Source organism: Oncorhynchus mykiss, chromosome 18 (assembly GCF_057628025.1).
Source record: "Oncorhynchus mykiss isolate SJ-2025 chromosome 18, ASM5762802v1, whole genome shotgun sequence".
In the NCBI taxonomy this organism is placed as follows: domain Eukaryota; kingdom Metazoa; phylum Chordata; class Actinopteri; order Salmoniformes; family Salmonidae; genus Oncorhynchus; species Oncorhynchus mykiss.
The window spans coordinates 58937555-58960436 of record NC_143039.1 but is presented as its reverse complement, the minus strand read 5'-3'; the positions used below and the strand labels follow the sequence as shown (position 1 = coordinate 58960436).

General features: G+C 43.6%; 1 protein-coding gene across 1 annotated transcript in view; it reads left to right on the top strand.

Annotated features, from left to right (window-relative positions):
* Positions 1-2648: 2648 nt before the first annotated feature.
* The window catches only part of LOC110496461 (lysophosphatidylcholine acyltransferase 1), a 36542-nt gene continuing 16308 nt past the window's right edge, over positions 2649-22882 (top strand). Inside the window, exons 1-5 of the mRNA XM_021572388.3 lie at positions 2649-2983; positions 16303-16442; positions 16900-17114; positions 17674-17786; positions 17879-17939. Coding sequence (XP_021428063.1) covers positions 2864-2983; positions 16303-16442; positions 16900-17114; positions 17674-17786; positions 17879-17939 — 649 coding nt within the window. The 5' untranslated portion in view covers positions 2649-2863. The remainder of the gene's footprint in view (positions 2984-16302; positions 16443-16899; positions 17115-17673; positions 17787-17878; positions 17940-22882) is intronic.

The window sequence follows — 22882 nt, the reverse complement described above, 5'->3', positions numbered from 1 at the left end:
AGATTCAACAGAAGATCTCTTTGTTTCTTGGGACCTAGAACAAGCATCTCTGTTTTGTCCGAGTTTAAAAGTAGAACGTTTGCAGCCATCCACTTCCTTATGCCTCAAACACAGGCTTCTAGCGAGGGCAATTTTGGGGCTTCACCATGTTTCATTGAAATGTACAGCTGTGTGTCATCCGCATAGCAGAATGACATCCCCAAGAGGTAAAATATATAGTGAAAACAATAGTGGTCCTAAAACGGAACCTTGAGGAACACCGAAATTTGCAGTTGATTTGTCAGAGGACAAACCATTCACAGAGACAAACTGATATCTTTCCGACAGATAAGATCTAAACCAGGCCAGAACTTGTCCGTGTAGACCATTTGGGTTTCCAATCTCTCCAAAGGAATGTGGTGATTGATGGTATCAAAAGCAGCACTAAGGTCTAGGAGCACGAGGACAGATGCAGAGCCTCGGTCTGATGCCATTAAAGGTCCTTTACCACCTTCACAAGTGCAGTCTCGGTGCTATGATGGAGTCTAAAAAAAGACTGAAGCATTTCGTATACATTTTTTGTCTTCAGGAAGGCAGTGAGTTGCCATTTCTAAAAATGTTGAAAGGAATGGAAGATTCGATATAGGCCGATAGTTTTTTATATTTTCTGGGTCAAGGTTTGGCTTTTTCATAAGAGGCTTTATTACCGCCACTTTTAGTGAGTTTGGTACACATCCGGTGGATAGAGAGCCGTTTATTATGTTCAACATAGGAGGGCCAAGCACAGGAAGCAGCTCTTTCAGTAGTTTAGTTGGAATAGGGTCCAGTATGCAGCTAGAAGGTTTAGAGGCCATGATTATTTTCATCATTGTGTCAAGAGATATATTACTAAAACACTTGAGTGTCTCTCTTGATCCTAGGTTCTGGCAGAGTTGTGCAGACTCAGGACAACTGAGCTTTGAAGGAATACGCAGATTTAAAGAGGAGTCTGTAATTTGCTTTCTAATAATCATGATCTTTTCCTCAAAGAAGTTCATGAATTTATTACTGCTGAAGTGAAAGCCATCCTCACTTGGGGAATGCTGCTTTTTAGTTAGCTGTGCGACAGTATCAAAAATAAATTTTGGATTGTTCTTATTTTCCTCAATTAAGTTGGAAAAATAGGATGATCGAGCAGCAGTAAGGGCTCTTCGATACTGCACGGTATTGTCTTTCCAAGCTAGTCGGTAGACTTCCAGTTTGGTGTGGCGCCATTTCCGTTCCAATTTTCTGGAAGCTTGCTTCAGAGCTCGGGTATTTTCTGTATACCAGGGAGCTAATTTCTTATGAGAAATGTTTTTAGTTTTTAGGGGTGCAACTGCATCTAGGGTATTGCGCAAGGTTAAATTGAGTTCCTCAGTTAGGTGGTTAACTGATTTTTGTCCTCTGACGTCCTTGGGTAGGCAGAGGGACTCTGGAAGGGCATCAAGGAATCCCCACTGCCGTCTGTGAATTTATAGCACAACTTTTGATGCTCCTTGGTTGGGGTCTGAGCAGATTATTTGTTGCAATTGCAAACGTAATAAAATGGTGGTCCGATAGTCCAGGATTAGGAGGAAAATCATTAAGATCCACATTTATTCCAGGAATTCAGGGAACTCATTTTTTTGCTATCTTAAATGTTAGCAACACCTCCACCTTTGCGGGATGCACGGGGGATATGGTCACTAGTGTAACCAGGAGGTGAGGCCTCATTTAACACAGTAAATTCAGTCAGGCCAATCACATCAATATTATGATCAGTGATTAGTTCATTGACTATAATTGCCTTTGAAGTAAGGGATATAACATTAAGTAGCCCTATTTTGAGATGTGAGGCATCACAATCTCTTTCAATAATGACAGGAATGGAGGAGGTCTTTATCCTAGTGAGATTGCTAAGGCGAACACCGCCATGTTTAGTTTTGCCCAACCCAGGTCGAGGCACAGACACGGTCTCAATGGGGATAGCTGAGCTGACTACGCTGACTGTGCTAGTGGCAGACTCCACTAAGCTGGCAGGCTGGCTAACAGCCTGCTGCCTGGCCTGCACCCTATTTCATTGTGGAGCTAGAGGAGTTAGAGCCCTGTCTATGTTGGTAGATAAGATGAGAGCACCCCTCCAGCTAGGATGGAGTCCGTCTCTCCTCAGCAGGCCAGGCTTGGCAATATAGTCAGCTGGAAAGCCACATGAAGAAGAATAATTATTCTTTAACTGATGACCCTGCTGCCATTTCCTGTCAGATAGAGCTAAAACTTTCAAAGAAAATAATTCTAAATTATTATGACATCCAGACTGAATGAACAATAATGTTGAGCTATTTGCTGGATTATTGTCACCCACAGCCACATACCGTTTTTACATATTAAGGTAAACAAGAGAGACCCAAAGACGTCAAACTGAGTAACAAATTGACAGTTGGGTCAAGTGAGAGTGCGAGCACTACATCTTCACACTCATACGCACTCAAAGGTATCTGGCACATCTCAAAGACACATTCCAGGAAAAGAGGTCATGTCCCACAAAACTCATATCAGTTGTCCCTGTGTGTGTGTCTGCCTGTGTCGTGACTCGTGTGTGTATGTGTGTGGCATGTGTGCTGAAATTCTGGCACCACTGTAAAAAAGATCCAACACCTTCCAAAGTGGTCAGTGTATGGCTCGCTACTACGCATGCGCAGTCCCAGTACATTGAAATTAGCCATCCTCGCTTCCCCGCCCCACTCAACGAGTTGATGTTTCTCGAGCACACCTATCAGCGCCATCAGCTAGCCTAGAAAGTCGGTTTCAAAGAAGCCTTGCCTGTTTATTGTGGAATAGAAAAACCGTTGCGAACTGATAAGTGTTAGTTTATTTGTTTTCAGTTATGAAGTTGCCAGATGAGCAGCATCCTTCCTTGGAGATTAGAGATGGGTCGGATTTGCCAACCCCTTTCAGAAATCCATTCGTTCACGAGTTACGATTCACCCCCTTGGAGAAAATCAGGGTAAGCAACCGTTTAACTTTTGTTGAAATCGTATTTCATGAACATTCAAATATGTTCTAATGTTATATTTTGCCAGCCAGTTGGTCAGTTAACGGCACTCTGTGCTACAGTAGCTATTAGCTAACTAGCATGCTAATTAGGTACCTGATGTTCTGCACCCACCAAGTGTTCTGTGCGTTTCAAGCGTGCAAGCATACCTGCATGTTATGGTCGAAGTAATTGGTATATTGACCATAAACTACATGTAGGGACTAAACTAAAATCTATACATATTGTGTATTTTATGGAGATTTGATTACATCAAGAAGAGTTTTAATTTACATAACATCAGAGCTAACTTTTTTTGTAGCTATTGAATTGGTGATCTTGATTCTCGTAATTTGCATTTCAAACGTTTGCAGTGGATTTCCATGTCCAATAGCAGTTAACTGTAAAACCGTCCTAAATGACTGGGCAGCCTTCACTGTTCAAGGGAGGCTTGCCAACGGTGGCTTTTGAATAGATCTGGGTCACACAAAAAAGGTGTTTGAGCCAAGGAATGGATAATTGAGTCCCTGTGTTTACATTAAATGTTCCATGTGTTGTATTTTGCCCACCTCTCTCACTCTGTCATCTCCCTCTGTCTTCCTTCCCTCTCAATTCAGTTCAAGGGGCTTTATTGGCATGGCAAACATATGTTTACATTGCCAAAGCAAGTGAAATAGATAATAAACAAAAGTGAAATAAACAATTTAAAATGTCACATGTGTATATACAGTGTTGTAATGATGTGCAAATAGTACACAAGGGGAAATAAATAAACAGAAATATAGGTTGTATTTACAATGGTGTTTGTTCTTCACTGGTTGCCCTTTTCTTGTGGCAACAGGTCACAAATCTTGCTGCTGTAATTGCACACTGGTATTTAAAAAAAAGTTTTTGTATTTATTTAACTTTTATTTAACTAGACAAGTCAGTTAAGAACTAATTCTTATTTACAATGACTGCCTACCAAAAGGTCTCCTGCGGGGATGGGGTCTGGGATTTAAATATAAAATACATAAAATAAAAATATAGGACAAAACACATGCATAGTCACTTTAACTGTACATTCATGTACATACTACCTCAATTGGGCCGACCAACCAGTGCTCCTGCACATTGGCTAACCGGGCTGCTTCTGCATTGTGTCCCGCCACCCGCCAACCCCTCTTTACGCTACTGCTACTCTCTGTTCATCATATATGCATAGTCACTTTAACCATATCTACATGTACATACTACCTCAATCAGCCTGACTAACCGGTGTCTGTATGTAGCCTCACTACTGTATGTAGCCTCGCTACTGTATATAGCCTTGCTACTGTTTTTCACTGTCTTTCTACTGTTGTTTTTATTTCTTACACATTGTTCACCTAATACCTTTTTTGCACTATTGGTTAGAGCCTATAAGTAAGCATTTCACTGTAAGGTGGAATGTGACAAACTTTGATTTGATCACGACAAGAGCGACAACACTACATAAAGAGACTACATAAAGAGCATAGCAGCAACACAACATGGTAGCAACACAACATGGTAGCAGCACAAAACAGGGCACAGACAACAGCACAAAGGGAAGAAGGTAGAGACAACAATACATCACACAAAGCAGCCACAACTGTCAGTAAGAGTGTCCATGATTGAGTCTTTGAATGAAGAGATTGAGATAAAACTGTCCAGTTTGAGTGTTTGTTGTAGCTCGTTCCAGTCGCTAGCTGCAGCGAACTGAAAAGAGAAGCGACCCAGGGATGTGTGTGCTTTGGGGACCTTTAAAAGAATGTGACTGGCAGAACAGGTGTTGTATGTGGAGGTTGAGGGATGCAGTAGATATCTCAGATGGATATGGGAGTTTATCAAAATGGGATTTGTTTTGGAATTCTTTGTGGGTCTGTATTTAATCTGAGGCAAATATGTTTCTCTGATCATACATTTGACAGGAGGTTAGGAAGTACAGCTCAGTTTCCACCTCCTTTTGTGGGCAGTGAGCACATAGCCTGTCTTCTCTTGAGAGCCAGGTCTTCATTCGGCGGCCTTTCTCAATAGCAAGGCTATGCTCACTGAGTCTGTACATAGTCAAAGATTTCCATAATTTTGGGTCCGTCACAGTGGTCAGGCATTCTGCCACTGTGTACTCTGTTTAGGGCCAAATAGCATTCTAGTTTGCTCTGTTTTTCTTTAAATTATTTCCAATGTGTCAAGTAATTCTCTTTTTTGTTTTCTCATGATTTGGTTGGGTCTAATTGTGTTGCTGACCTGGGGCTCTGTCGGATCTGGTTGTATTTGTGAACAGAGCCCCAGGACCAGCTTGCTTAGGGGGCTCTTCTCCAGGTTCATTTCTTTGTAGGTGATTGCTTAGTTATGTAAGGTTTGGGAATTGCTTCCTTTTTAGGTGGTTGTAGAATTTGTAGATAATTAGTGGGTATCTGCATAAATCTGTTCTGCATTCTTGGTTGGTGAGTGGAACACCATTATTTTTGTCTTACTGAGATTTACTGTCAGGGCCCAGGTCTGACTGAATCTGTGCAGAAGATCTAGGTGCTGCTGTAGGCCCTCCTTGGTTGGAGACAGAAGCACCAGATAATCAGTAGACGTTTGACTTCAGATTCTAGTAGGGTGAGGCCGGGTGCTGCACACTGTTCTAGTGCCCTCGCCAATTCCTTGATGTACATGTTGAAGAGGGTGGGGCTTAAGCTGCATCCCTGTCTCACCCCCCCGGCCCTTTGGAAAGAAATTTGTTTTTTGCCAATTTTAACCACACACTTCTTGTTTGTGTACATGGATTTTATAATTTTGTATGCATTTCCCCCAACACCACTTTCCCATGCATTTGTATAGCAGACCATCATGCCAAATTGAGTCTAGCTTTTTTGAAATCCAAAAAGTATGAGAGAACTTTGCCTTTGTTTTTTTTTTGTCAGTATAGGTGTGCAGGGTGAATACGTGGTCTGTCTTACTGTAATTTTTAGTAAAAAGACAATTTGACATTTGCTCAGTACGTTGTTTTGTCTTAGGAAATGTACGAGTCTGCTGTTAATGATAATGCAAAGGATTTTTCCAAGGTTGCTGTTGACGCATCGCCCCCAGTAGTTATTGTGGTCAAATATGTCTCCACTTTTGTGGATTGGGCTGATCAGTCCTTGGTTCCAAATATTGGGGAAGATGCCAGAGCTAAGGATGATGTTAAAGAGTTTTAAGTATAGCCAATTGGAATCTATGGTCTGTATATTTTGTAATTTAATTTAGGATACCATCAATCCCACAGGCCTTTTTGGGTTGGAGGGTTTGTATTTTGTCCTGCAGTTCATTCACTGTAATTGGAGAATCCAATGGGTTCTTGTTGATTCTAAGATTTGTATTTGATCATGTATATGTTTTTGCTGTTTGTTCTTTGTTATCTCCGTTTTGGATAACTCTTTGTTAGTTTAGAGTTTTCCAATTTTCCCGGAAGTGGTTAGATTCTATGGATTTTTCAATTACATTGAGCTGATTTCTGATGTGCTGTTCCTTTTTCTGTAATGGATTTCTGTATTGTTTTAGTGATTCACCATAGTGAAGGCGTAGGCTCAGGTTTTCTGGTTCTCTGTTTTTGGCTGGATCGGTTTCTCAATTTCTTTCTCAGGTTTTTGCTTTTGTCATTGTTGTTAATTTTCTTAGGCTGTCTGCTTACATTTTTTAGATTTGATAGGGAAGCTGAGAGGTCAAATATACTGGTTAGGTTTTCTACTGCCAAGTTTACACCTTCACTATTACAGTGACATCTCTCCCTCTATGCTCCCTCAATTTACCTGTCTCTTCCTCTCTCTGTGTATCTAGTAAGAATAATTGACTCTGTGCCAATATGTGATGGTCAGTCAATATGGTCACATGCACACGGCTGTCCCCTTACACTCTGTTTAGCCTTTCACACACAGCCTTGGGGCTTGGACATGCAGTTGTCAGTATCTGACCATGCTGCATAGGACAGAATGGCTGTAGCATACGGCATCATTCAGCAAATTATATATTTTGCTTGCACCAAGTCTGTGAGTAGCTAGTTAGTATTCTGATGTGTGACGTGTGGTTTGTCCTGTTGATGTTACCAGACATAACTTACTACCATTACAATAACGTTTGACAGTGTACCAATACTCGGCTAGAGTTCTTTCTGGAAGTGCAGGAAATGTGGTTTGTCCCGTTCCTGGCTTCATGGCCTCTCTGCTCTCTCACAGCCCCAGGACCAGGGTGTGTCCCAGTCACTCATCCATATACTGTTCACTACAGCAACGCTCTCCAATCCTGTTCCTGGAGAGCTACCCTCCTGTAGGTTTTCACTCCAACCCCAGTTGTAACTAATCGGATTCAGCTTATTAACCAGCTAATTATTGGAATCGGGTGTGCTAGGTTGGAGTGTTTGTTTGTATTTTATTTCACCTTTATTTAACCAGGTAGGCTAGTTGAGAACAAGTTCTCATTTACAACTGCGACCTGGCCAAGATAAAGCAAAGCACTGCAACACAAACAACAACAGAGTTACACATGGAGTAAACAAACGGACAGTCAATAACACAATAGAAAAGTCTATATACAGTGTGTGCAAATTTAAGATTAGGGAGGTAAGGCAATAAATAGGCCGTAGTGGCGAAGTAATTACAATTTAGCATTAATACTGGAGTGTGAACTAGAGGTTGACCGACTATGATTTTTCAACGCCGAGTCCGATTATTGGAGGACCAAAAAAAGCCGATACTGATTTAATTGGGCAATTTTTATAAATATTTGTAATAATCACAATTACAACAATACTTGAATGAATAATGATCATTTTTATTTGAACTTAATATAATACATAAAATCTATTTAGTCTCAAATAAATAATGAAACGTGTTCAATTTGGTTTAAATAATGCAAAAACAAAGTGTTGGAGAAGAAAGTTAAAGTGCAATATGTGCCATGTAAAAAAAAGCTAACGTTTAAGTTCCTAGCTCAGATATATGAAAAGCTGGTGGTTCAATATTCCCAGTTAAGAAGTTGTAGTTTCTAGGTTGTAGATATTATAGGAATTATGACGCGTCGACTATTTTGCTCTATACCATTTGTATATTGAATAGCTTTGACTATTGAATGTTCTTATAGGCACTTTAGTATTGCCAGGCAAATCTTGTGAGTTGATAGGCTTGAAGTCATAAACAGCGCTGTGCTTCAAGCATTGCTAAGAGCTGCTGACAAAACGCAGTCAAGTGCTGTTTGAATTCATTCTTACGAGCCTGTTGCTGCCTACTACCGCTCAGTCAGACTGCTCTATCAAATATCAAATCATAGTCTTAATTATAATATAATAAACACAGAAATACGAGCCTTTGATCATTAATATGGTCCGAAAAGTATCACTTTGAAAACAAAACGTTTATTCTTTCAGTGAAATACGGAACGGTTCCGTATTTTATCGAATGGGTGGCAACCCTAAGTCTAAATATTGCTGTTACATTGCACAACCTACAATGTTATGTCATAATTATGTACAATTCTGGCAAATTAATTACGGTCTTCACGCAGTTCGCAAGGAGCCAGGCAGCCCAAACTGTTGCATATACCCTGACTCTGCTTGCACTGAACACGAGAAGTGACACGATTTCCATAGTTAATATTGCCTGCTAACATGAATTTATTTTAACTAAATATGCAGGTTTAAAAAATATATACTTCTGTGTATTGATTTTAAGAAAGGCATTGATGTTTATGGTTAGGTACATTTGTGAAACGATTGTGCTTTTTTCACATGTGCTTTTGTGAAATTACCCGTTTGGCGAAGTTGAAGTAGGCTGTGATTCGATGATAAATTAACAGGCACCGCATTGATTATATGCAACGCGGGACAAGCTAGTTAACTACACATGGTTGATGATATTACTAGGTTAACTAGTGATTATGTGAAGATTGATTGTTTTTTAAGAGAACTTTAATGCTAGCTAGCAACTTACCTTGGCTCCTTGCAGCCACAAGGTCCTTTTGACGCTGCACTCGCATAACAGGTGGTCAGCCTGCCACGCAGTATCCTCGTGGATTGCAATGCAGTTGGCCGTAATCGGCATCCAAAAAGGCCGATTTACCGATTTGTAATAACTTGAAATCAGCCCTAATTAATCGGCCATAATCGGTCGACCACTAGTGTGAATCTACAGGACATTTGATCTCCAGGAACAGGGTTGAAGAGCCCTGCCCTACAAGGTCAGGAAACTGGCCTCCATTTTGGCACAGAACATTTTGTGCCAGCAGTGGAAGATAAACACGGCAAACACGTTTACTCCTGCAGCAGGAGGCATGCTTTACACACACAAACTGCACACAGAGACAAGGGGCAGAACATGACTCGATAAAGGAGCAGAAACTATGTAATAAAGTCATGACTTTTCAAATAAGTTACCTTACACGCTATGTTGGCTGACAATTTGTTCCTTAAGAACCACATAGCATATCATTATACATATACAGCAGTATATACCGGTATGTTAGCTAGTTGCCTAACGTTAGTTGGCTACTTATACATCAAACTTGCCAGTATATTAACTATATGCTATCTAACTACCCAATGTTTATTGACCTGATTATTCCCGTCATTCTTAGCTTAGCTAAATGGTATAGTCATTGTGCGTTCTCAATGGACATTCGGGTGCTTTCATAAATTCACTCTGGCTATCTACTCCGATTTCAGATCACTCTCATCTGAGTGCACCAGAGTGCAGAATAATGCATTTATGAGTGCTCCATGTCCGTTGAATATGGCTGCTGTTAGTAAACGTCGGCAAAAAAGCGTAATTAAGTTGTTGCCAGCAGCACAGTTAGTCACCAACGCTAAGGATAACATGACACTGCCTAACCAGCTCTGCAAGTGCAAGTAAAATTGTCAGTAGTCTCATTTGTCTGGAAGAAGCTAGCCAACGTTAGCTTGGGTGCTTGACTGCCGCTGTAAGGTCAGAACGCTCAAATGAACTCTACTCCTTGGCCGGTGCTTCCAGTGTGCGCTCCGAGAGTGAATCAGTCTGCGTTTACAAATGGACGATCTGACAATAAGCTCTGAATTTACGAGAGCACTCTGGCACTCCACATTGAATTTAAGAACACACCAGATGTTCCATATACTCAAGTAGTCTAAAGAAGGCCTTTAATTAGCACAACAGTTTTCAGCTGTGCTAACGTAATTGCAAAAGGCTTTTCTAGTGATCAATTAGCCTTTTAAAATGATAAACTTGGATTAGCTAACACAACGTGCCATTGGAACACTGGAGTGAAGGTTGCTGATAATGGGTCTCTGTACGCCGATGTAGATATTCCATAAAAAATCTGCCGTTTCCAGCTACAAAAGTCATTTACGACATTAACAATGTCTACACTGTATTTCTGATCAATTTGGTGTTATTTTATTGGACAAAAAATGTGCTTTTCTTTCAAAATCAGGGACATTTCTAAGTGACCCCAAACTTTTGAATGGTAGTGGGAAATATATATGTGTGTGCAACTTAATTTTTGTATTTATAGCTTCCAGTTCATTTGCCGCTAGTCGGCACCTCTAGGCTAAATCATTTTCTCTGAGTGTGCGCCAGCTCCTTCTTTTTGTTAGTCTTTTATCCATAACAATGTGTAGGTGTCCCCTAGTGTCCAAAATGTGACGTCAGCTAGCATTTATCAAATTTTATTTGTCACATGCACGGAATACAACAGGTGTAGACATTACAGTGAAATGCTTACTTACAAGCCCTTAACCAACAATGCAGTTAAGAAAATCCCCCCCCAGCAGTAAATAACAATAGTGGGGCTTTACACAAAGTCAATGTGGAGGCTATATACAGTGGGTACCAGTACAGAGTCAATGTGCGGGGGAACCGGTGTTGGGGTAATTAAGGTAATATGTACATGTAGGTAGAGTTATTAAAGTGACTATGCATAGATAATAACAGAGAGTAGCAGCAGCGTTCCGGGGGGAGGGGGGGGCAATGCAAATAGTCTCGGTAGCCATTTGATTAGATGTTCAGGAGTCTTATGGCTTGGGGGTAGAAGCTATTTAGGAGCCTCTTGGACCTAGACTTGGCGCTCTGGTACCGCTGTGTGCAGTAGCTGCCGCGCAGAGCTGCCGCGCAGTAGCTGCCGCGCAGTAGCTGCCGCGCAGTAGCAGAGAAGACTAGGGTGGCTGGAGTCTTTGACAATTTTTTAGGGCCTTCCTCTGACACCGCCTGGTATAGAGGTCCTGGATGGCAGGAAGCTTGACCCCTGTGATGTACTGGGCCGTACGCGCTACCCTCTGTAGTGCCTTGCGGTCGGAGGCCGAGCAGTTGCCATACCAGGCAGTGATGCAACCCATCAGGATACTCTCGATGGTGCAGCCTTTTGAGGGTCTGAGGATCCGTGCCAAATCTTTTCAGTCTCCTTAGGGGGAATGGGTTTTGTCGTGCCCTCTTCACGACTGTCTTGGTGTGCTTGGACCATGTTAGTTTGTGGACACCGAGGAACTTGAAGCTCTCAACCTGCTCCACTACAGCTCCATCGAGGAGAATAGGGGTGTGCTCAGTCCTCCTTTTCCTGTAGTCCACAATCATCTCCTTTGTCTTGATCATGTTGAGGGAGAGGTTCTTGTCCTTGCGCTACACAGTCAGGTCTCTGACCTCCACATAGGCTGTCTCATCATTGTCGGTGATCAGGCCTACCACTGTTGTGTCATCAGCAAACTGAATGATGGTGTTGGAGTCGTGCCTGCCAGTGCAGTCATGAGTGAACAGGGAGTACAGGAGGGGACTGAGCACGCATCCCTGAGGGGCCCCTGTGTTGAGGATCAGTGTGAGGATGTGTTGTTACCTACCCTTACAACCTGGGGGCAGCCCGTCAGGAAGTCCAGGATCCAGTTGCAGAGGGAGGTGTTTAGTCCCAGGGTCCTTAGCTTAGTGATGAGCTTTGAGGGCACTATGGTGTTTTAGCCCAGGTGGGAAAGGGCAGTGTGGAGTACAATAGCGATTGCATCATCTGTGGTTCTGTTGGGGTGGTATGCAAATTGGATTGGGTCTAGGGTTTCTGGGATAATGGTGTTGATGTGAGCCACGTTTCAAAGCACTTCATGGCTACAGACGTGAGTGCTATGGGTCGTTAGTCATTTAGGCAGGTTACCTTGGTGTTCTTGGGCACAGAGACTATGGTGGTCTGCTTGAAACATGTTGGTATTACAGACTCAGACAGGGAGAGGCTGAAAATGTCAGTGAAGACACTTGCCAGTTGGTCAGCACATGCTCAGAGTACATGTCCTGGTAATCCGTCTGTGAATGTTGACCTGTTTAACTTTTTTGGGATAGGGGGCAGCATTTGGAATTTTGGATGAAAAGCGTGCCCAAAGTAAACTGCCTGCTACTCAGGCCCAGAAGCTAGCATATGCATATGATTGGTAGATTTGGATAGAAAACACAAGTTTCCAAAACGGTCAAAATAATGTCTGTGAGTAGAACAGAACTGAAATGGCAGGTGAAAACCTGAGGAAAATCCATCAAGGAAGTGCTATTATTTTGAAATGGGTATTTTTCCATTGAAAGCCTATCCACCATTTAAAGGGATAGGCCCCAGATTCTGTTCCCTATGGCTTCCACTAGCTGTGAACAGTCTGTAGACATTGTTTCAGGCCTTTATTCTGAAAATGAGGGAGAATGAGCAGTTTCAATCGGAGGCCAGTGGAAAATCCCCAACCTGTTTGGTGCGCAATCCCGAGAGCGCGCCTTTCTTGTTTTTCTTTTATATTGACGACGCTATTGTCCGGTTGAAATATTATCGATTATTTAGGCTAAAAACAACTTGAGGATTGATTATAAACATCGTTTGACATGTTTCTACGAACTTTACGGATACTTTTTGGAATTTGTCTGCCTCTTATGACCGCATTTGAGCCATTGTTACTGAACAAAACGCGCCAAAAACTGGAGGACTTTATCGAACAAAACAAACATTTATTGTGTAACTGGGAGTCTTGTGAGTGCAACCATACGAAGATCATCAAAAGTGATTAATTTGATTGCTATTTCTGACTTTCGTGACTAGTCTACTTGGCTGGTTACTGTTTCTAATGTTTTGTGTGCTGAGCGCTGTCCTCTGATAATCACATGGTTTGCTTTCGCTGTAAAGCCTTTTTGAAATCTGACACGGCGGCTGGATTAACAACAAGTTTAGCTTTGTTTTGATGTATTGCACTTGTGATTTCATGAAAGTTAAATATTTATAGTAATTTAATTTGAATTTGGCGCTCTGCAATTTCACCGGAAGTTGTCGAGGTGGGACACTAGTTTCAGTGTTACTTGCCTCGACACGAGCATAGAAGTTGTTTAGCTCGACTCGTAGGCACGTGTCACTGGGCGGCTCTCGGCTGTGCTTCCCTTTTTGTAGTCTGTAATAGTTTGCAGGCCCTGCTACATCCGACGAGCGTTGGTGAATCGTACTACACCGGCGATCTTAGTCCTGTATTGATGCTTTGCCTGTTTTGATGGTTTGTCGGAGGGTATAGCGGGATTTCTTCTAAGCTGCCAGGTCAGAGTCCCGCTCCTTAAAAGCTGCAGCTCTACCCTTTAGCTCAGTGCGACTGTGACCTGTAATGCATGATTTCTGATTAGGGTATGTTTATTTTTATTTCACATTTATTTAACCAGGTAGGCTAGTTGAGAACAAGTTCTCATTTACAACTGTGACCTGGCCAAGAATTAAGCAAAGCAGTTTGACACATACAACAACACAGAGTTACACATGGAATAAACAAACATACAGTCAATAATACAGCTGAAGAAAATCTATATACAGTGAGTGCAAATGAGGTGAGAAGGGCGGTAAGGCAATAAATAGGCCATGGTGGTGAAATAATTACAATATACAAATTAAACACTGGAGTGATTGATGTGCAGAAGATGAATGTGCAAGTAGAGATACTGGGGTGCAAAGGAGCAAGATAAATAAATAAATACAGTGTGGGGATGAGGTAGTTGGATGGGCTATGTACAGGTGCAGTGATCTGTGAGCTGCTCTGACAGCTGGTGCTCTAAGCTAGTGAGGGAGATATGAGTCTCCAGCTTCAGTGATTTTTGCAGTTCTTTCCAGTCATTGGAACCAGAGAACTGGAAGGATAGGCAGCCAAAGGAGGAATTGGCTTTGGGGGTGTTTCTCAAGTGAAAAAAATGTGCATGAAAACGAGTAGTCTCTCATTAAATGACATCAAACACAAGAGGTTCCTTTGTTGAAGAATCCCCATTGTTGACCAATCACCAACGAAGGGGCATATACTTCGGCTACCGAACTTCGGCTTGCCTCGAAAGGTGTCGAAGACCAAGTGAACAAAGACATCACATGTCATAATATATGCACAAACTGTTTGGGATGGGAAGCATGCGGACACCCTTTTTAGAGGGCAGCAAGATGCTTGCCTGCTGGGTGGACTCCACCCCTACGTGTGTTTGTGTGTGTAGGGGGGAGATACCCACCCCTAAGAGTGCGTGTGTGCGCATTTGTCCGCATGTTGAGGGGTTGAGAAGCCTTTCCCTAATGGCCCTTGCCATCCCTGGAGGAGGGAAGTGTGTGCCGTGCATTTTAAGGAAACAAAAGGCTTGCATCTAGTCTCTCTCTTGCATGCCTCCTATCTCTCTCACACACGTCCACTGAGTCTCCTCCTGAATATTTCACACCACAAAGCTTTCCTTTTTAACTCCTTGAATCCTCCCTCACAACCAACATGGAGACCAGCTCACAAGAGTGCCAGTTGTAGAACACAACCCCTCGCTCCTTGCCTAATCCTTTGGAATTAGCGGAAATGAAGGGTCCAGATAGGTAGAGGTTGAAATTACCTTCATTTTGAAACTCATCTGAAAATCGAGGACTGTTTTAATTTTATCTCCTGATCTCAATGACTTCACCAGCCAATTCTATATTAACCCCCAAAATGATTTTGCTAGTGTGTCTTAGCTAACAGTTATTGCATCTATAGGGTTTGCTATACTTCCAGGATCACAAGATGGCTAGCTAGTGGCCTTGGAGGTTTCCTGGGTGACGTGATGAGAATCTGAGGAAGATGTGCAACTTGTAACACACTTTTTAAGATGAGTGTTACAATGTATCATTTTTTTTAGTAGAGGGAACGATACTCAGCTGCCAAATGATTGTAAGGGAAACACTGATTCTACAGGAGGGACGGATAGTCATAATTCTGGTAATGGAGTTATAACCTCAGTAGAATGGCTTCTAATATTTGTTGTTATGCTGTTTGGATGAGTCCATTTACAGAAGTGGGTGGTGGTGGTCAGGGTGGATCGTTAGGTGTTTTGGGGGCGGTCATTAACCAGCCCTATTAGTGTTTATTTATCTGGCCATGCTGTCTGCACCTGGGGCTCACACAGAGAGATGGAGAGAGGGATTCAAGCAGAGAGAGGGAGGAGAAGAGAAGGAATAGAGTCCCCTGGGAAATGAAAGAAGACCACATTGTAATGCAGGCAGGCAGAGAGAGGGAGGAGAAGAGAAGGAATAGAGTCCCCTGGGAAATGAAAGAAGACCACATTGTAATGTAGGCAGGCAGAGAGAGGGAAGAGAAGAGAAGGAATAGAGTCCCCTGGGAAATGAAAGAAGACCACATTGTAATGTAGGCAGGCAGAGAGAGGGGGGTGGAGAGGGGGAAAGATATATTTATAGAGAAAGCAATAGAGAGAAACGTGCAGTATTGTGAGAACAACAACACCCTACTGTAACAGACAGAAGAGGGATAAGAGGTCTCCAGATGATGGGTAGAGGAATAGGGGGGGGGGGGGGGGGGATCTGAAATGACAGTGGGCCTTGACATTGTGACCCTGTTATTTGGAGTGATGGCATGACATACAACCATATCCCTTCTAAGGGCGTGACAGGTCAATAGTTATCTGCTTTGACCTTAATGATGTAAGCATAAATTCATTTGATACTAAATTAACTGTTTTATTTTGATTTAAACCTGAAATCACATTGGATAGTTTAATTTTTTACATTTTTTTATAGCATTTCTGTATGAGCTGTTGTGATCATGCTTACATAAGGAGCATAGAGTAAACAAGGAGAAAGCTAGGAGGGATGACTAGCTGTATGTCTGTCATTGCTGGATGGTCTTCTTCAACAGAGCAGTTCTTTATGGGTCAATCCAACTTCACACAAAGAGATTCTTTCCCTGATGAAATGTGATAATTTGTACCTCTGTCTCCCTCTGTGTTTTTATGAATGAATGAATGCATCACCATTTGATTTTGTCACTCTCTCTCTCTCCGCTCTTGCCCCCCGCCTCCCCCCTTTCTCAGATTGGTGTGATGACTGTGACAGTGTTCCCAGTACGGTTGTTCTTTGCAGTGTTCCTCATGTTGCTGGCCTGGCCCTTTGCCTTCGCTGCCTCTCTGGGACGATCTGAACTGGCCGTGGAGACCGAGACCTGGTGGAGGAGGTGTGTGTGTGAGAGAATTATATATCAATTCCAAATCAAATTTTATTGGTCACATACACATGGTTAGCAGATGTTAATGCGAGTATAGCGAAATGCTTGTGCTTCTAGTTCTGACCATGCAGATATATATACGGCCTGTCGCGTGTGTGTGTGTGTTTGCCCCGACACAATGACGACAATATCCATATATATGATATTGTCGTCATTATGTCGGGGCAAAGACACACACGCGACAGGCGGTAATTGCATTCTTAAAGAGATTCTCCGGTAATTGTGTGTACTTTTTAGCCAGTAGTTCTGAAAGTTACGCTCACTAGCCATTGATGCATCCAGCCCAAAGTGGGAGGTTTACAAAAATACATAGAAGTTGCCAAAGTTCCAGAGCATGTCTTTAATTGACTTACCTGTGTAAATAGCAGTTAATCAGACACACCCTCACCCTGTCTCTCTCCTACAGGATCTGTGACATAGCCCTGAGGGTGATCATGCGAGCCATGTGGTTCTGTGGAGGTTTCCATTGGGTGACGGTGAAAGGGGAACCGGCCCCGCCCTCGCAGGCGCCCATCCTCACCCTGGCCCCTCACTCGTCCTACTTCGACGCCATCCCCATTACCATGACCATGGCCTCTATCGTCATGAAGACCGAGAGCAAGAATATCCCCGTCTGGGGCAGTGAGTAGTCATCCTCATCATCTTCATTAAATACCATTGTCTACCTCGTTCCCTTCTTCTCTCGCACTCCCTCCCTGCCTCTTCCTCATTTGTCAGGCTTTTTTAGTCTGTCTCACTGTCTAGGGAAGTGTGTACTGTAGCCTTCATTTTCTCTCTCTCTGGTAGTATAGTCTTCCTCATTTCTTTCTGTCTCCATCAGGGCCGGTGAGAACCACAGTCTTCTGATAGATACTGACTGATAACCTCACTAACTCACATCAGACTGGACATGAAGGGGGAGGGGAGGGGAGTGGAGGGGAGAGAGGTAGAGGTGGTGAGACCAGGTGTTAATGATTAGCATATTCTGGGTTATCGCGTAACATTCTTATTATTAGTCATAATGCTGTGCTAATCACTAATCTCTCTATCATCTCTCTATTTCCCTCCCTCTCTTATCCGTCTCTCACTCCTCCCCTTCTCTCCCTCTTCCCCCACCTCTCTTCCGCCCCCTTCTGTCTCCCCCCCCCCTTCTGTCTCTCCGCTCTCCCTCTTTTGCTTCTCTTTCTCCCTGCCCCACCAGCTTTGATAAAGTTCATAAGGCCAGTGTTCGTGTCGCGGTCGGACCAGGATTCTCGTAGGAAGACAGTTGAGGAGATCAAACGCAGAGCCCATGCTGGAGGGGAGTGGCCTCAGGTAACACACACACTGCCGGCTTGTGTTAACGTAAAGACCAATCCTCCTCAATCTTCTATGTCAAATGAAATGTACTGTGTGTGTGTGTGCAGATAATGATATTTCCAGAGGGGACATGTACCAACAGATCCTGCCTCATCACATTCAAGCCTGGTATGTGTTCTTCTTTATGCTGACCAAGCTCTCATACCCTCGCTCTCTGTCTCTCTCTCGCTCTCTGTCTCTCGCTCTCTCTCTCTCTCTCTCTCGCTCTCTCTCTCTCTCTCGCTCTCTGTCTCTCTCTCGCTCTCTGTCTCTCTCTCGCTCTCTGTCTCTCTCTCGCTCTCTGTCTCTCTCTCGCTCTCTGTCTCTCTCTCGCTCTCTCTGTCTCTCTCTCTCGCTCTCTCTGTCTCTCTCTCTCGCTCTCTCTGTCTCTCTCTCTCGCTCTCTCTGTCTCTCTCTCTCGCTCTCTCTGTCTCTCTCTCTCGCTCTCTCTGTCTCTCTCTCTCGCTCTCTCTGTCTCTCTCTCTCGCTCTCTCTGTCTCTCTCTCTCGCTCTCTCTGTCTCTCTCTCTCGCTCTCTCTGTCTCTCTCTCTCGCTCTCTCTGTCTCTCTCTCTCGCTCTCTCTGTCTCTCTCTCTCGCTCTCTCTGTCTCTCTCTCTCGCTCTCTCTGTCTCTCTCTCTCGCTCTCTCTGTCTCTCTCTCTCGCTCTCTCTGTCTCTCTCTCTCGCTCTCTCTGTCTCTCTCTCTCGCTCTCTCTGTCTCTCTCTCTCGCTCTCTCTCTCTCGCTCTCTCTGTCTCTCTCTCTGTCTCTCTCTCTCGCTCTCTCTGTCTCTCTCTCTCGCTCTCTCTGTCTCTCTCTCTCGCTCTCTCTGTCTCTCTCTCTCGCTCTCTCTGTCTCTCTCTCTCGCTCTCGCTCTCTCTCTCTCTCGCTCTCGCTCTCTCTGTCTCTCTCTCTCGCTCTCTCTGTCTCTCTCTCTCGCTCTCTCTGTCTCTCTCTCGCTCTCTCTGTCTCTCTCTCTCGCTCTCTCTGTCTCTCTCTCTCGCTCTCTCTGTCTCTCTCTCTCGCTCTCTCTGTCTCTCTCTCTCGCTCTCTCTGTCTCTCTCTCTCGCTCTCTCTGTCTCTCGCTCTCGCTCTCGCTCTCTCTCGCTCTCTCTGTCTCTCTGTCTCTCTCGCTCTCGCTCTCGCTCTCGCACTCTCACTCTCACTCTCACTCTCTGTCTCGCTCTCGCTCTCTCTCTCTCTCTTGCTGTCTGTCTGTCTGTCAAATCAAATGTTATTGGTCACATGCAGATGTTGTGTCTTTACTATCATTAACTGAAGACTGATAGTTTTTATCAAAGATTCTCTGTAATTAGTTACTACTCGATCAACTGATTAATCATGTAACTAATTAACTAGGAAGTTGGGGCACCAAGGAAAAATATTCAGATTACAAAGTTATCATTTCCTAAAATAACTTTTCAGATATTTTATCTGACCAATTAGTCTTCGAATTAATGAATTATTTACTTTACCTCACGTTAGTCTCATTCCAAACGTCGTAAATTGTTGGTAATCTGCACAAACCCAGTCTTCACTATGAGTTATCCATACATCAATTGTCTTAATCATTTATTTATAACTAAGTAATTCACAGAAATGCATAAACAAACAAACAAACAAGGTAAATGTAATGAGAATGCACCCTAGTGAGCTAAACCGGCATGGCGGCTTATTAGACAAAAGGGGAAGTGGGGGTCAAGTGGGGGTCAACTAAGAAGTCACTACAAAGTGATAATTATAACAATTGAAATGCTAATCCTTAGCACATGAACGCTCACTCATTCGGGAACAATTGCAATCAATATATATATTTACGCGCAGTGTGTCATCTTGATCGCTGGTGAAAAGTTAATTTATTTTGTAGAATTGTCCGTCTCTCTCCCTCTCTCTATCGGTTGTGGTTAGAGGGGATTGTTCAGAGTGTTCGTTATAGAATGGATGTTTTGGCGGTTGTCGTTCTTCGCGTTCAATGATGCCGAATTCCTAGCTGCAGACTAGTAATCAATATCAAAGACTTGTTCTTATTCTGTCGGTATCGATAGTCTAAGAGTTTAAGTTCTTCGATATAGGGGGTGCTCTTTTAATTTTTGGATGAAAAACGTTCCCGTTTTAAACAAGATCATTTGTCACGAAAAGATGCTCGACTATGCATATAATTGAAAGCTTTGGAAAGAAAACACTCTGACGTTTCCAAAACTGCAAAGATATTGTCTGTGAGTGCCACAGAACTGATGTTACAGAAAAAACCCAGATAAAAATACAATCAGGAAGTGCCGCATTTTTTGAAACCGCCTCATGGCAATGACTCCTTATATGGCTGTGGAGGAGTTAGGAGTCAGCTTACCTTTTCCACGTTTTCCCCAAGGTGTCTGCAGCATTGTGACGTATTTGTAGGCATATCATTGGAAGATTGACCCTAAGAGACTACATTTACCAGGTGGTCGCTTGGTGTCCTCTGTCGCAATTATTGCGTAATCTCCAGCTGCAGTATTTTTCCGTTTGTTTCTGATGAGAAACAGCTGCCACCACTGATTGATTATCGAATAGATATGTGAAAAACACCTTGAGGATTGATTCTAAACAACGTTTGCCATGATTCTGTCGATATTATGGAGCTAATTTTGAAAAAAAGTTTGGCGTTGTAAGTGACTGCATTTTCGTTTTTTTTTTCTTGGCCAAAACGTGATGAACAAAACGGAGCTATTTCTCTTACACAAATAATATGTTTGGAAAAAATGAACATTTGCCATCTAACTGAGAGTCTCGTCATTGAAAACATCTGAAGTTCTTCAAAGGTAAATGATTTTATTTGAATGATTTTCTTGTTTTTGTGAAAATGTTGCCTGCTGAATGCTAGGCTTAATGCTATGCTAGGCTATCAATACTCTTACACAAATGCTTGTGTAGCTTTGGTTAAAGCAATCTGAGATGACAGTGTTGTTAACAAAAGGCTAAGCTTGTGTTTCAATATATTTATTTCATTTCATTTGCGATTTTCATGAATAGGAAACGTTGCGTTATGGTAATGAGCTTGAGGCTATGATTACGCTCCCAGATACGGGATTGCTCGACGCTAGAGGTTAACCAGCAATGAGCTACAACCTTTGTCCTCCTAATGGAGAAAAACATGGTCTGCAACCTTTAGCCATCTCGTAATTGAGGTAAGCTCGGTCTGCTGATAATTTCTCAAAGTTGGGTTATATTCGGAATGGCTGGGCTGTCCCAGGAGGCCTGACCTTAACTGGGCTCAGGGGCGGTCCTCTGATTTAGTTCAAATCAAAAGGGAATTGTATTTTTCTTCATTAAACAGTCAAAAATCATATTACACAATTATAAAAACAGTATCATAATTGTATGCATATTCTAGCATCTGGTCCTGAGAAATAGGCCGTTTACTTTGGGAACATTTATTTTTCCAAACATAAAAATATAGTTTCAAGAGGGGGCACTATAATGATACATTTATTACATCCAATTTTTATTGTTAAAGTGGCTAGAGATTTGAATCAGTATGTTGGCAGCAGCCACTCAATGTTAGTGATGGCTGTTTAACAGTCTGATGGCCTTGAGATAGAAGCTGTTTTTCAGTCTCTCGGTCCCAGCTTTGATGCACCTAAACTGACCTCGCCTTCTGGATGATAGCGGGGTGAACAGGCAGTTGCTTGGGTGGTTGTTGTCCTTGATTATCTTTTTGGCCTTCCTGTGGCATCGGGTGGTGTAGGTGTCCTGGAGGGCAGGTAGTTTGCCCCCGGTGATGTGTTGTGCAGACCGCACTACCCTCTGGAGAGCCTTGCGGTTATGGGCGGAGGAGTTGCCATACCAGGCGGTGATACAGCCCGACAGGATGCTCTCGATTGTGCATCTGTAAAAGTTTCTTCTGCCTCCTGAGGTTGAAGAGGCGCTGTTGCGCTTTCTTCACCGCTGTCTATGTGGGTGGACCATTTGTTTGTCTGTGATGTGTACGCGGAGGAACTTAACTTTCCACCTTCTCCACTACTGTCCCGTCGATGTGGATAGAGGGGTGTTCCCTCTGCTCTTTCCTGGAGTCCACGATCATCGCCTTTGTTTTGTTGACATTGAGTGTGAGGTTATTTTCCTGGCACACCACTCCGAGGGCTCTCACCTCCTCCCTGTAGGCCATCTCATAGTTGTTGGTAATCAAGCCTACAACGGTAGTGTTGTCTGCAAACTTCATGATTGAGTTAGAGGCGTACATGGCCAAGCAGTCATGGGTGAACAGGGAGTACAGGAGAGGGCTGAGAACGCACCCTTGTGGGGCCCCAGTGTTGAGGATCAGCGGGGTTGGGACGTTGTTTCCTACCCTCAACACCTGGGGGCGGCCCGTCAGAAAGTCCAGGAAACCAGTTGCACAGGGTGGAGTCGAGACCCAGGGTCTCGCTCGTCTCTCTCTCTCTCTTTCTTGCTCTCGCTCTCTCTCTTTCTTGCTCTCGCTCTTTCTCGCTCTTTCGCTCGCTCTCTCTCTCTCTTTCGCTCGCTCTCTCTTTCGCTCGCTCTCTCTTTCGCTCGCGCTCTCTCTCTCTTTCGCTCGCGCTTTCTCTCTTTCGCTCGCGCTCTCTCTCTCTTTCGCTCGCTCTCTCTCTTTCGCTCGCTCTCGCTCGCTCGCTCTCGCTCGCTCGCTCTCTCTCTCTCTTTCGCTCGCTTGCTCTTTCGCTCGCTTGCTCTTTCGCTCGCTCTCTCTTTCGCTCGCTCTCTTTCGCTCGCTCTCTTTCGCTCGCTCTCTCTTTCGCTCGCTCTGTCTTTCGCTGTCTGTCTTTCGCTCGCTCTGTCTTTCGCTGTCTGTGTCTTTCGCTCGCGCTGTCTGTGTCTTTCGCTCGTGCTCTCTGTCTGTGTCTTTCGCTTGCCCTCTTTTTCTGTGTCTTTCGCTCGCGCTCTCTGTCTGTGTCTTTCGCTCGCGCTCTCTGTCTGTGTCTTTCGCTCGCGCTCTCTGTCTGTGTCTTTCGCTCGCGCTCTCTGTCTGTGTCTTTCGCTCGCGCTCTCTGTCTGTGTCTTTCGCTCGCGCTCTCTGTCTGTCTTTCGCTCGCGCTCTCTGTCTGTGTCTTTCGCTCGCTCT